The sequence below is a fragment of the Pararge aegeria genome, chromosome 20 (genome assembly GCF_905163445.1).
Source record: "Pararge aegeria chromosome 20, ilParAegt1.1, whole genome shotgun sequence".
NCBI lineage: Eukaryota > Metazoa > Arthropoda > Insecta > Lepidoptera > Nymphalidae > Pararge > Pararge aegeria.
In genome coordinates, this window is record NC_053199.1 from 4,824,320 (window position 1) to 4,836,443 (window position 12,124).

The window sequence follows — 12,124 nt, forward strand, 5'->3', positions numbered from 1 at the left end:
GGCACGTCTTTGTCACCTTGTGGCAGTAGACGATGCAGTCTAAGATGGTAGCGGGCTAACCTGTTACGGAGTGTGGTAGTCATAATCGGTCCCCTAATCGGTTCCTGCGCGACATCTCACCGGGACACTAAATCACTTAGCGGCACGTCTTTGTCGGTAGGTCGGTAACTAGCCACGGCCGAAACCACACACCAGATCAGACCAGAGAAAATTCAAAAATTATAAATTTCCAAAATGCCCCTGCCGGTGATTGAACCCGAGACATTCCATATCAGTCGTCGTAGATCACTTGCCATGCTTTGTACTTAAAGAAGAATAAATAAAAAATTCAAAAAATTCAAATTCAAAATTAATTTATTACAAGTAGGCCTAGTTTATAAGCACTTTTGAAACGTCAAGTCAGTCTGTTTGCAGTGACTGTACCACCGGTTCGGAAGGCGGATTCCACTGAAAAAAACAGGCAAGAAACTCAGCAAATTGCTCTTTTCCAACATCATATTATTTATTCCGCACCATCCGTGCTAGGACAATCTGTGCTACAGAGGGTATTTTCTCAATGTTGTGAGCGATGCCGAGGGCAGAAGCTAGTAAAATATTATTAGAACAAAGAAATAAGGATGTCAAAATACATAGCAATATCACCTATTGCTATTTATTTTGACAAAGGGGATAAAATTTCCATCTTTTTTGCTCTACAAGTAGGAGCAATTCAGAGTGTGAGCCCACCATGCTACAGTGCGGAGGTATTGTAACCGGGAAGCTTTGAATCGTCTCCAAAGCACGGAGCGTAAACGCGAGGAGCACTGGCTGTAAGAGTATAAGCCTTAAAACGATGGCAATTCAGTCGAATTTACTGTGCGTTAAGATCCGTTTAGGACCTACGCTCGGTTATAGTAAACTGAGAGATCGTTTAAAAATGGTATTCAATTAACACCAGCTCTTGTTTTGTGCTCGGGCTAAAATCTCAATTATTGAATCTCAATATTCAGTAATTTGATTGGAATGTTAATGTTCTATTATAATTTGTAAATGGAAACTGATATAATATGAACTCTTATTTCGGTCCTTTATCTGCCAACGTCCATACCATGTTGAATACACCGGTTCTCGTCCGATCACCGAAGTTAAGCAACATCGGTCGCGGTCAGTACTTGGATGGGTGACCGCCTGGGAACACCGCGTGATGTTGGCTTTTTGCTATATTTTTTATTTTTCTTATTTTAAAAAGCTTCGTTCCCATATCAGCACAACATGTTTTCTTCAAAACCAGGAGACATACAGACAGAGTTGTATATTTTATATTGGCATATTTTGTCCTCGCCACTCTGTCGTCAACCCGCCTAGGAAACTCTTTGTAATATGTTACATAACCGCCACCTTTCGTTTAAAAGATCCATTGTTTATTGATTGATAAAAGAAACGAAAATAATAAAATTAATAGAAAATTGATAATTTGGTGGCCTCTGGGACGAACTTATTGACATTGGTCTCGCATAGCATCATCTACGTGACTTGATAGTGTCTGCTTTCATTTTTCAATTTTGGTGTTCATTTTATTTACGTGGTAGTAGATAGTATTATAATTTAGGCAAACTTTAATCAGTGGTAGAGTGGTTGGTAGAGTCACTGCAAATATACATAGGTACTTGACGTTTCAAAAGTCCTTATAAAGTTGGCCTACTTGAAATAAATTATTTTTAATTTTTTTTTTAGGTGCGTCATAACGTACCAACAAAATTAATAAAAGTCCTTCTTGCTTCTTTTATAAATGGGAAATTCTGGATGGGTGTTTGTTACTCAATCATGCTAGATAAGCTGGACAAATCTAAATGGAAATTGGCACAGAGATACACGGACAGTTTAGAATTCCATATTGGGAATTGGGAAAATTACGGTTTCCGCGGGATGTTAAAAACACAACAGAAGTCACAGCTAACATAAACACACAAAAATCACAGTAAAATCTACAAATGTAACTTTAATATTTTTTCTGCTCTGTTTGAATTGGTCCTTTTTTTTAATCGAAACTAGAAAACCGGTCTGATTTTTTTTGCCAACTGTAGGAAGCTTATTTTACTTTGTATATACCAAACGATTCGCTCGCTCTATAATTCAAGGTCTTATATACATTTAATTAAATCATTCCAATTCTGTATTTCCATTAATATATCGCCAACGTCCATACCATGTTGAATACACCGGTTCTCGTCCGATCACCGAAGTTAAGCAACATCGGGCGCGGTCAGTACTTGGATGGGTGACCGCCTGGGAACACCGCGTGATGTTGGCCTTTTTATTTATTTTTTTATAAATTTGGAATTTTTCATATCGTTAATTTTTATTTTTGTAAAGCCCAGTAACTTAAAGTTAAATATTCTCTTTCAAGCCCAATCAGTATACTTATCTGAGAAGGATGATGACTAGGCTACTGCTGGCATCTAGCGTAATGTTGGTGAAATACCAACTAACAGCTGGTGTCTAGTCGTTATACTCCGCACCGCCAGGTGTCAGTGTACTGCGTAGCGGTGTTCGTGCCTCGCGCTATAAAGATGCGTCCGCGCGCAATGACTACCCCGCGCTTACGTCGTCAAAGCATACTTACCTGGCGTAGGGGACACCGTGATCATGAAGGCGGTTCCCCCAGAGCGAGGCCCTTCCATTGCACTGCGGTTGGGTTGACCTCTGCGATTATCCCTAATGCGGATAACTCGGACGTGTAATTTTTGGTAGTGGGGACTGCGTACGCGCCGTCCCCCTCTTTAATCAATCTGAGACCCAATACTAAGTGGACATAGAGCTACTCAAGTTCTTAAATTCTGTGTTCCCGAGTTGTTCACGATCAATCTCAACATAGACCCAACCTAGAAACCCTGTTCTCAACTCGACTCATTGACCTTAAAACGTAGTAGGCACTTATAGTCGTAACGTACGGACGTACGGTTCAACCATATCTAATGCGGGCTCCAGACTCCTGCGTGAATTCACACCGTAATGTTGCCGCAAAGTCATCGTGAAAAATATGTCCCTCCATATATATGCGCTGGTTAAGAATGGGTGCCGAAATTTGCACTGCTATTTTACTACTATTCCTATTAAATGGACATAAGAATTTATTTTTATTTACATATACTTGTATTCACAACACTCGAACATTTTGACGCCCCATTCGCCATTAACAAAAAAAGCAGAATCTTACGGCAGTCTGCGCTGAGTCTTGCGCGTTGAGTAGTTGAATATCTCATGGGAGCTTGAAGAAGTTGGTGCTAAGGTTAAGGTTTGGTGGAAAGCTAAGTTAATGTGCTCTGAAAAGTCCGGGTGACATCGCCAATTTCCTGCGCCAATAAAAGATTGAGTATATATTGCTTTAGTTTTATATTCATTTATCTTTCAGAATGATCTCAAGAACATTGAAAAAGATGCAGAAAGCAAATATTCAGGACTAACGAAGGATCAAACAGCAAGTCTCATACAGGAATTGGTAAAAGAGTTTTAGAACAAGCATACCTAACATTGAATTAATTGAACGGGCGCTTATGTGAGTGTGTGTGCGTGTGTGATGTGGGTGTGTTGTGTGTGTGTTGTGTGTGTGTTGTGTGTGTGTTGTGTGTGTGTTGTGTGTGTGTGTGGTGTGTGTGTGTGTGGTGCGTGTGTGCGGTGTGTGAGTGTGTGTGTGTGTGTGAGAGAGTGTGCGTGCGTGCGTGTGTATGTGAATTTACTGATAACTATCATCACCACCACCAACTTAGGGGTCTACCAACAGATGTTCTAACATTTGCGGTGTACATTTTATTGGGGACTTTAATGCTCCAGAGGAATTGGTGTGTAATTTACTCTCTGTATAAAACTTTTAAATAGAATATAGATGTATATTATCTATTGTGGATAAATTTACATTCATAAAAAAAATTTAAACTAATATTGATTAATTCATCAATGCTGATTTTTGATTTTTATTGTTTTCATTTTCATCTACATATTTGCATGAAATTTCTTTTATTAAATCATGTTATACAATATGTGATCCGAAGTCGAACATGCGATCTTCTAGTAGTACTAAAAAAACAATAAAACAAACAGTTAACACCCTTCAGCTTTATAATAATGCAGTACAAAAATTGCAAAAAAACATATTTGCAATATTAATATTAATATACACATTATTTACCACCTTAAGGAATGAATAAATATAACTCCTACAGCCACCTAAATATAACTCCTACAGCGTTTTCAGACGTCGGAATTAGAAATGACTGGCCACTTCCCTAATTTTATTTCTTCTTTTTAGTAAGGTATCAATATTTTTCATTTGATGTCACGCACAAATAATGGCGTGAACTTCGACATGTGTACAAGCTCATTGATTTAATATGTTAAACTCATATCTATATATAAGCTCACTGTAAAAGCACTTTAAAAAATCGGGAGATAATAATAGATTATAAAATAGCTAAGGCATATTAAAATGGAGATGCAGCTGCTGACGACATCTAGCGAAATGAAGTTGAACTACCAACGCACGCGTGTTGTAATAACAACTGGCGACTAGTAGTTTCATTCCGTACCGCCAGGTGCCCCTGTTCCGTGTAGCGGTGTTCTTGTCTCGCGCTATGGAGATTTTTCCGCGCGCAATGACTACCCCGCGCTTACGTCGTCAAAGCATACTTACCTGGCGTAGGGGACACCGTGATCATGAAGGCGGTTCCCCCAGAGCGAGGCCCTTCCATTGCACTGCGGTTGGGTTGACCTCTGCGATTATCCCTAATGCGGATAACTCGGACGCGTAATTTTTGGTAGTGGGGACTGCGTACGCGCCGTCCCCCCCATAATTCTCTTATAGACTCTTATAGGTGTGACGTGAGATTACAATTTACATTGTCTCTTATTTTCTCATTGTTGTTCTATTTATATTGTACTAGTAGTACATAGGACGCTGCTGCCTGTTGCGCCGATCTCCGTTATGTCCTTAGTCGGCTGGCAGGGTGGTTGACAATGGTATTCTGATCTGCCAAACCTTTTAAGATATAACTACATAAAAGTATTAGTTGAAAATAGAAGTATGTTAATTTTTGTTCCAGCGTTGTTTGGAAGAGAAGCTAGACAGTGCCGTACAGTCAAAGACTTTCTTCAAGGAGCAGTGGGGGCGAGCGGTACGCGAGTTGCACCTCACGAAGCTCGGCGCGCGGTCGCGCATGCTCGCCGAGCTGCGCGCCCAACGTCGGCTCATAGCGGATAACAAGTATGCTCCGAACATTCTAAGACGACGCGACAGCCGATTAGCGCAGTGCGCAGTGACCCTGCTTTCTGAGTCCAATGCTGTGGGTTCGATTCCCACAACCGGAAAAATGTATGCGTTTTTCAGTTTCTGGGTGTTTATTTGTATATTATTAGTATTTAGATAATATTATTATTTATCAGTCATCTAAGTAACCATAACAGAAGCTTACTTACATTTACATAACAGAAGCTTACGCTTACTTTGGGGCTAGATAGGCGATCGGTGTGTGTTGTAGTATATTCATTTACTAAGGGACATATATTTGTGAGCATTTCGATTGAGGAAAATTACAGAAAACATTTGTGGGGCTAAGTCTATAATGCTTATATTACATAGTACCGAGGGTTATATTAGATTTACCTTGTTTAAAGATTGTATCAAAACGCATTTAACATAACATAATTAATCGCATTCCTCATCATTTTAATGATGTAGGACAAGTGCCTATGGGCCCCATAAGAAGGCTTAGAGTCACTCAGCGAGCGATGGAAAGAGGTATCTAGAAATAGGTAATCAAATCAAAAATAAGGAGATCCGTAGAAGAACTAGAGTTACCGACATAGCTCAAGGAGTCGCAAACGTGAAGTGGCAGTCGGTGACATAGCTCGGAGAATTTTGGGGTTGGGGGTTGGGGTTCCAAGGTGTTGGAATGGCAACCCCGCACCGGTAAACGCAGCGTTGGTCGACCCCAACCAAGTGGACTTCTTCTTCTTCTTTGTCGTTACACTCTTGACAGAGTGGTCGTGGTCATCATGAAGCGTCTATGAGGGCAGATGTCACACGTCCCACGAGCATCCGCCACTTCTCTCGGCTGGCCGAAAGCCACTATTGCAAAGGACCGCCCCCAGCAGACTTAATCTGATCGGTGCATCGCATGGGTGACCTTCCTCGATCTCTAGTGCCCTCCACCTTGTCCTGCACGACAAGACGTTCTATGGAGTCACCAAGTGGACAGACGGCATCAAACGAGTCGCGGGGAGCCGCTGGATACAAGCAGCCCAATATCGTGGAGTTTGGAAACAAAAGACCTATGTCCAGCAGTGGACGTCAGTCGGTTGATATAATTACGATGATGATGGGAAAAGGGAAACTGCTGAGTTCCTTGCAGCCTTCTTCTCGGTATAATCAGCCTTCCGAACCGACAACTTGTATGCTTTCATAGTGATCGGTTGAGAAGTTAAGGCGTGGAAGTGTAACAAACAAACTCACATTAGCATATAGGTTAGGATTTTGTATTATGGGTCTTCATAAATATATTACTGTTTCCAGTTTGGATCCCATCGAGGATCTAGAAGTGAATACAGATCATACGCATATGGACATCAAGAAGTTAAAAGACGATTTCTACGTCGACATCATTACGAAAACTCCTCTCGAGTCACAATCTATTATAAGTGAGTATAATTTCAAAACCCCGGCAATCTCAATTTTTTCTGAGTGATATGTACTTTATGCTCTGTCTTCTTTAGAATGATAATTTTGTCACGTGCACGCATGTTAAGTTTTTTATTCTTTCCGGTAAAATATAATACAAATGATGACCTACTTCATTGATGCCACGCATAATTAGTGTTAGGTCTTCATGTACTTTCACTTCTGTACTGTGTGTTATTTAATCCTAAGAGTCCTTCTTATCTTAAGGAGAAGTTTAAATTTCTTGGAGTGCAGTCGGAACTTAGATCGAGTCGTGCGCTGACTTTGAGCATGCTGTTCCACAAAACAAAGTTTTATAAGCATTCGTTCACTGTCAAAGCTACTGAATTGTGGAATGCACTCCCATTGATCATAAGACAGTCGAAGTCATTGGGCATATTTAAAAATGCTGCTAAGGCTCATTATCTCGCTCAGTAAAGACGACTATTATTATTTATTATTATTTATTTATCTACTCAAACTCATATTTAAGTATTTATGGTATATTAGGATATGTATTAGTATATTTATTTTTTTATATTTATCAATAGTATTTTTTAATTTTTTTTATTTGTGTAGTCTGGTTTATGTATTAGTATGTAGATATTTGTATGTATGTACTAAATAGTGTACCCCACCTATATGTTTTCTTTTTAGTTTTCCTAATCCTAAGGTTGCCTGGCAGAGATCGCTACTTAGCGATAAGGCCGCCTTTTGTATCCTGCTTCATTCTTCATGTGTTTGTTCTTTTTTTGTCTTGTTTCTTTGCTTGAGTGGTGTACAAATAAAGAGTATAAATAAATAAATAAATAAAATAATTACAACTGCGAAAACTAGAAACTATCGAAATCGGTTTTGATAAGAAATAAATCGAACATTCAATGAACACTATTATCTCACAATATTATTTTTTTAGTTTAGTTTAGTTAGTTAGTTAGTAATAAAAATAATATTGTATGTAGTTATTGAGTAAAGCATTTAGGTAACAGTTAGGCCTTGACTGCAATCTCACCTGGTGGACGGTGGTAGCAGATGATGCAGTCTAAGATGGTAGCGGGCTAACCTGTTATGGTAGTCATACCCCTAATCGGTTTCTACGCGACATCGCACCGGAACACTAAATAGCTTAGCGGCACGTCTTTGTCAGTAGTGTCTTTACTAGCCACGGCCAAAGCCTCTCACCATACCAGACAGACTAGAGAAAATGCAAAAATTATAAATTCCAAAATTCCCCCTGCCGGTATTCGAACCCTGAAACTCCTATTCACGGAGCTCACCGTTGCGCCAGGGAGATCGTCAAAAATGTCGTCGGTCGTTTTTTAAAGTATTAAAGTTATTTACAACTATCTATCACGCAATGATTTGTTACAAAAACTATTAGATACATAGCATATTATTTTAGTTTTAAAATAAGAAAAAGTAACACATGATTATTGCCAGTCGCGTAACATGCAAAATTCATAGATGGTAATGATTTTATCAAAAAAGGAAATGTAACAATACTATATCTTAAATTATAACCTGCTCGATTTTGATTATCGATTATACAATAACTTACTCGTACTGTGAGCTGTCAAAATTATCATCCTAAATTAGGCAAAGCATAATTACTCAAAACGCACATAACACAAAGTGCGTTTTGGGGAACGCGTGAACTCTGTATACATTATATATATCTTTAAATTTAACAATTTTTTTTTTAACTGTAGAAAACTAAAAACCGGAAGCTTTTTCTTCTAAATTTTGTTGTTAAAATGGGTGTTTATAGCTGGTACCTAAAAAATTGATCGGAGGTCTTTTCGAGCTCTAGAATTAGGACTCCGCACCGGATAAAATTATTTTTTTTACTGACGAGAATCAGTACGGTTATCGAATTCTTGTTTTTGTTTCAGGCAACGATGCTCTGGACTTATATGATGAGTTAAAGTAAGTATAACTTATTTGCTAAACTTACTACAGTCATCACTTTTCCCATAACCACCACTCTGGGCAAACGGGTTGGTGCACACAATGTATGGTGGTAGTAGCACAGAGGATGCTGCTGCACGTTTTCTGTTATATTTCCTTGGCCGCTTCGTACGACACCCGCGGAAAGAGGAGGAGTGGGGACAACTGTATTATGATCTGCCGTCACCACACGGCATATATAGCTTATGCGCTGGATAATTCAATGATAAACTGTCCAGTGCTCGTATTTAAAAATGTTGGTATAGCTGTATGGGACTTTCTCCTTCTCAGTCGTGCACTCTTGACAGAGTAGTCGTGGCTGCTGCTATCAATGGCGTTAGTTAGGGTAAAAAGAGTTCTTTTGGCAGTTGGTAGCGTGTTCCAAGCATTCCACAACAGTTGTCTGGGTCAACGATTTAACCGTATCTGTCCATAGAGTACCCTCTTGCCCTTTTTCCTCCAACCTGTCCTTGCACCACCAATCTGACTAGTTTATATGATATAAATGCTTGTAACTCTTTAGGATACCAAAGAAGCCAACGAGCGACAAACTGAGTGAGCTGATCTCGCAGAGGGACCAGTTGATACAGCAGGACGCTCCTGACGAAGACGAACTAAAACATCTCAACCACGAGATTAGGAACATGCTCATACACTGCGGGAATTGATTTAGAAAAACTTTGTTATTTGAGTTCCTAATACGCAAGACAGTGGCATATTAATCTAGAACTCTGGGGCAAAAATTAAATAGTACATGAAAATAATTGTTAGGTATGGAGTTAGGAAAGTGAATGTGAATGTGTGCCTTGCAGAGCAAGTTAAGGTTTATTCCGTATGATGATGTTGATGAAATACTTCAACTGTGAAAAACTATTTAAAAGTTGGTTCACTTCGGACCGTTTGAGTCCAAGAGAAAAAGTTTTTTTGTTGTACCTACACAACTACTAGATACTATATAAGTATCCTTGAAGATACTGTCCTTTTTGTGTAACGAGGCTCTGGCTGTATTATTTATGTTAAAATAAGGTCATAATATCTGATAATTATTCTTGAACTCTAAAAATATTAAAAAAAACTCATAAATTCAATGATATTTTTTATTTTATTTATAATTAACCTTAGTCTAGTCACGCCCTTATAATTCAAAAATAATCCTTACTGTAATTGTGTTGAACAAAAATAACCCTCCATTCTTCTAGAGCACGACTTTTTCCTAGAAGAGAATAGAATATTTTAACTCAAAATGAAACAAGAAATGAAATGATCCAAGTTTCCTGTGGGAGGCATAAAAATCTTATCTACGTGGACTACGAAGAGTGCCTACGTGCCCTGAAACTCTTGGGAAATACACGAATATTCTATTATTAGAAATTGTTTCAAATATTGCTCAACGAATAGTACTTTTAGGGTCATAACGACGGATGCAAAGTAAAGAACTACTTTTTTCAGTCTGATATACTACCGTAGCTTCCGTTTTTGGCGTTTCTACCATCTGATCTTATTTTTTTGAATATATATCGTGGACCGTGGACAATACGTGACATAATAAGTAAACTCTTAAATAAACCAAACAAACATTTAGTCCCTATTTTTTGGGACGCGGAATTCATGTTGTAACATGTAACACTGCATCCAGTACTGCCAATCAGTTTGCGCGTCAAAGTTAAGATGAACGAGCATTAATAAAGTCCAACCTAGATTAGTCTGTGGTTTTATAAATTTGACATTGACATTTGACATGCGATTGTCTCTGTCGATTGTAATGACGTATTATTCTTTAGAATTTCGATTTGTGGCGAAAATTATATAAAAATCAGCGATATAAACTCGTAAAACTTAGTCTGCCTATGATGCATACTAAGATTTGATCACTATAATACTAGCGGATTGCAAAAGATTCGCTGCATGAGTTTTAGTTACTATACATGATCGAGCACTTAGCAAACAATGGCAAAAACTAAGGTTACAGGAGCGACTAGTAGACTGAAACAGGACTATCTGAGGCTGAAGAATGATCCTGTACCATACGTGACCGCAGAACCTGTCCCATCGAACATATTGGAGTGGCATTATGTAGTGAAAGGACCCGAGAAAAGTCCGTACGAAGGCGGATACTACCACGGCAAAATTATATTTCCTAGGGAATTTCCATTCAAACCGCCTTCCATTTATATGATAACTCCGAATGGACGTTTCAAGACAAATACTAAACTGTGCCTTAGCATTACAGACTTCCACCCGGACACCTGGAACCCAGCGTGGTCCATCTCTACTATATTGACTGGCTTGCTTAGCTTCATGCTGGAGAAAACTCCAACGCTCGGTTCTATCGAGACGACGGACAATCAGAAGCGATGCTTGGCGGCCGAGTCGCTGGAAACTAATCTCAAAAACAAAATGTTCTGTGAACTCTTCCCAGAGTATGTGGAGGAGATTGAGAAGCTGCTTAAAGAACGCCAGGAGGCCATTCTGCACATGGACAACACTAACATGAGTGACAGTGAAATAATGACTGAACAGCAGTCCAATATGTACTTTATCATGACTAACTTATTTGTGCTGGTTGGTTTTGTGTGTCTTGCCTACATGGTTAAATATGTCTTGGTTTCCATATCTAATGACTAGGTAGTAGTATAATAGTGATGCTTAAAGTGAAAGTCTGTAAATATTGTAATTTATTATGTATATAATAATATAAACAAAATGTTTTATAGAGATGTTAAAACTAATTAGTAGCACTGATATGTAAAGCTGAAGGTCATGCAAATATTATGGTTTGAATACAATAATATGGTATCAGGCTTGTCATCAGTTTGCGGCAATATGTGTGGCACATTGGTTGAACATGAATTAGAGAGGACATCTATATATAGATATTTTGGTACAGTGATTGGTAATCTGTTAGTTTGAGTTTTAATTATTGGTTTAATAATGACCATTTCACAAGTATTTTAAAAATTATGTTTTCTATGATATTAATGAAATGTTCTGGAGTACTAGAAACATTTAACAAGTAAAACAAATAAAATGTTTCTACTAATCCCATTACTGCTCTGAGATAATATTCTTGTAATTCAATACTAATAATATTCTTGTAAATCCAGTACCATCGAGACAAATAATAATTTAATTTTTTTTTTTTGTAATATCTGTCTATTATGAAAGAAGCTTCGATAAACTGTATGTGAAAGAGATTGGATGTGCTAAATTTATGAGGTTCTTATCTAATGAGTGAATGATGATGTAAATTCAAAATTCAAAATTCAAAATTCATTTATTTCAAGTAGGCCTAATATAAGCACTTTTGAAACGTCAAGTCTGTCTGTTTGTAGTGATTCTACCACCGGTTCGGAAGGCAGATTCTACCGAGAAGAAGCCGGCAAGAAACTCAGCAGTTGCTCTTTTCCAACATCAACAATTTACATTTTGTATTTTAACATTCATTTTTCTATCTTGTGAGAGCTGAAAGCGGAGCCGGATGCTTCCAAG

General features: G+C 38.3%; 2 protein-coding genes and 4 non-coding genes across 10 annotated transcripts in view; all 6 read left to right on the forward strand.

Moving 5' to 3' along the window:
- LOC120632724 (centrosomal protein of 120 kDa-like) overlaps positions 1-9,723 on the forward strand; it is a 29,060-nt gene extending 19,337 nt beyond the window's left edge. For 4 of the 5 annotated variants that reach the window (XM_039902704.1, XM_039902705.1, XM_039902706.1 and 1 more), the window contains exons 16-20: positions 3,392-3,478; positions 5,076-5,236; positions 6,545-6,669; positions 8,581-8,614; positions 9,159-9,723. In XM_039902704.1, the coding sequence (XP_039758638.1) occupies positions 3,392-3,478; positions 5,076-5,236; positions 6,545-6,669; positions 8,581-8,614; positions 9,159-9,303 (552 nt within the window). In that variant the 3' untranslated portion in view covers positions 9,304-9,723. The remainder of the gene's footprint in view (positions 1-3,391; positions 3,479-5,075; positions 5,237-6,544; positions 6,670-8,580; positions 8,615-9,158) is intronic. The other variant, XM_039902708.1, reaches the window with a different exon arrangement.
- LOC120632926 lies at positions 1,074-1,192 on the forward strand. Its single transcript, XR_005659160.1, has one exon. It is a non-coding gene; the product is annotated as a 5S ribosomal RNA (ribosomal RNA).
- On the forward strand, positions 2,172-2,290 carry LOC120632932. Its single transcript, XR_005659164.1, has one exon. It is a non-coding gene; the product is annotated as a 5S ribosomal RNA (ribosomal RNA).
- On the forward strand, positions 2,595-2,756 carry LOC120632948. The gene has a single exon (XR_005659177.1). It is a non-coding gene; the product is annotated as a U1 spliceosomal RNA (small nuclear RNA).
- Positions 4,659-4,820, forward strand: LOC120632939. Its single transcript, XR_005659169.1, has one exon. It is a non-coding gene; the product is annotated as a U1 spliceosomal RNA (small nuclear RNA).
- Positions 9,724-10,392: 669 nt separating the features above from the next.
- On the forward strand, positions 10,393-11,878 carry LOC120632666 (ubiquitin-conjugating enzyme E2 J2-like). Its single transcript, XM_039902617.1, has one exon. It carries the CDS (start codon positions 10,583-10,585, stop codon positions 11,258-11,260), a length of 678 nt encoding a protein of 225 aa, XP_039758551.1. The 5' UTR covers positions 10,393-10,582; the 3' UTR covers positions 11,261-11,878.
- The last annotated feature ends 246 nt before the right edge of the window (positions 11,879-12,124 follow it).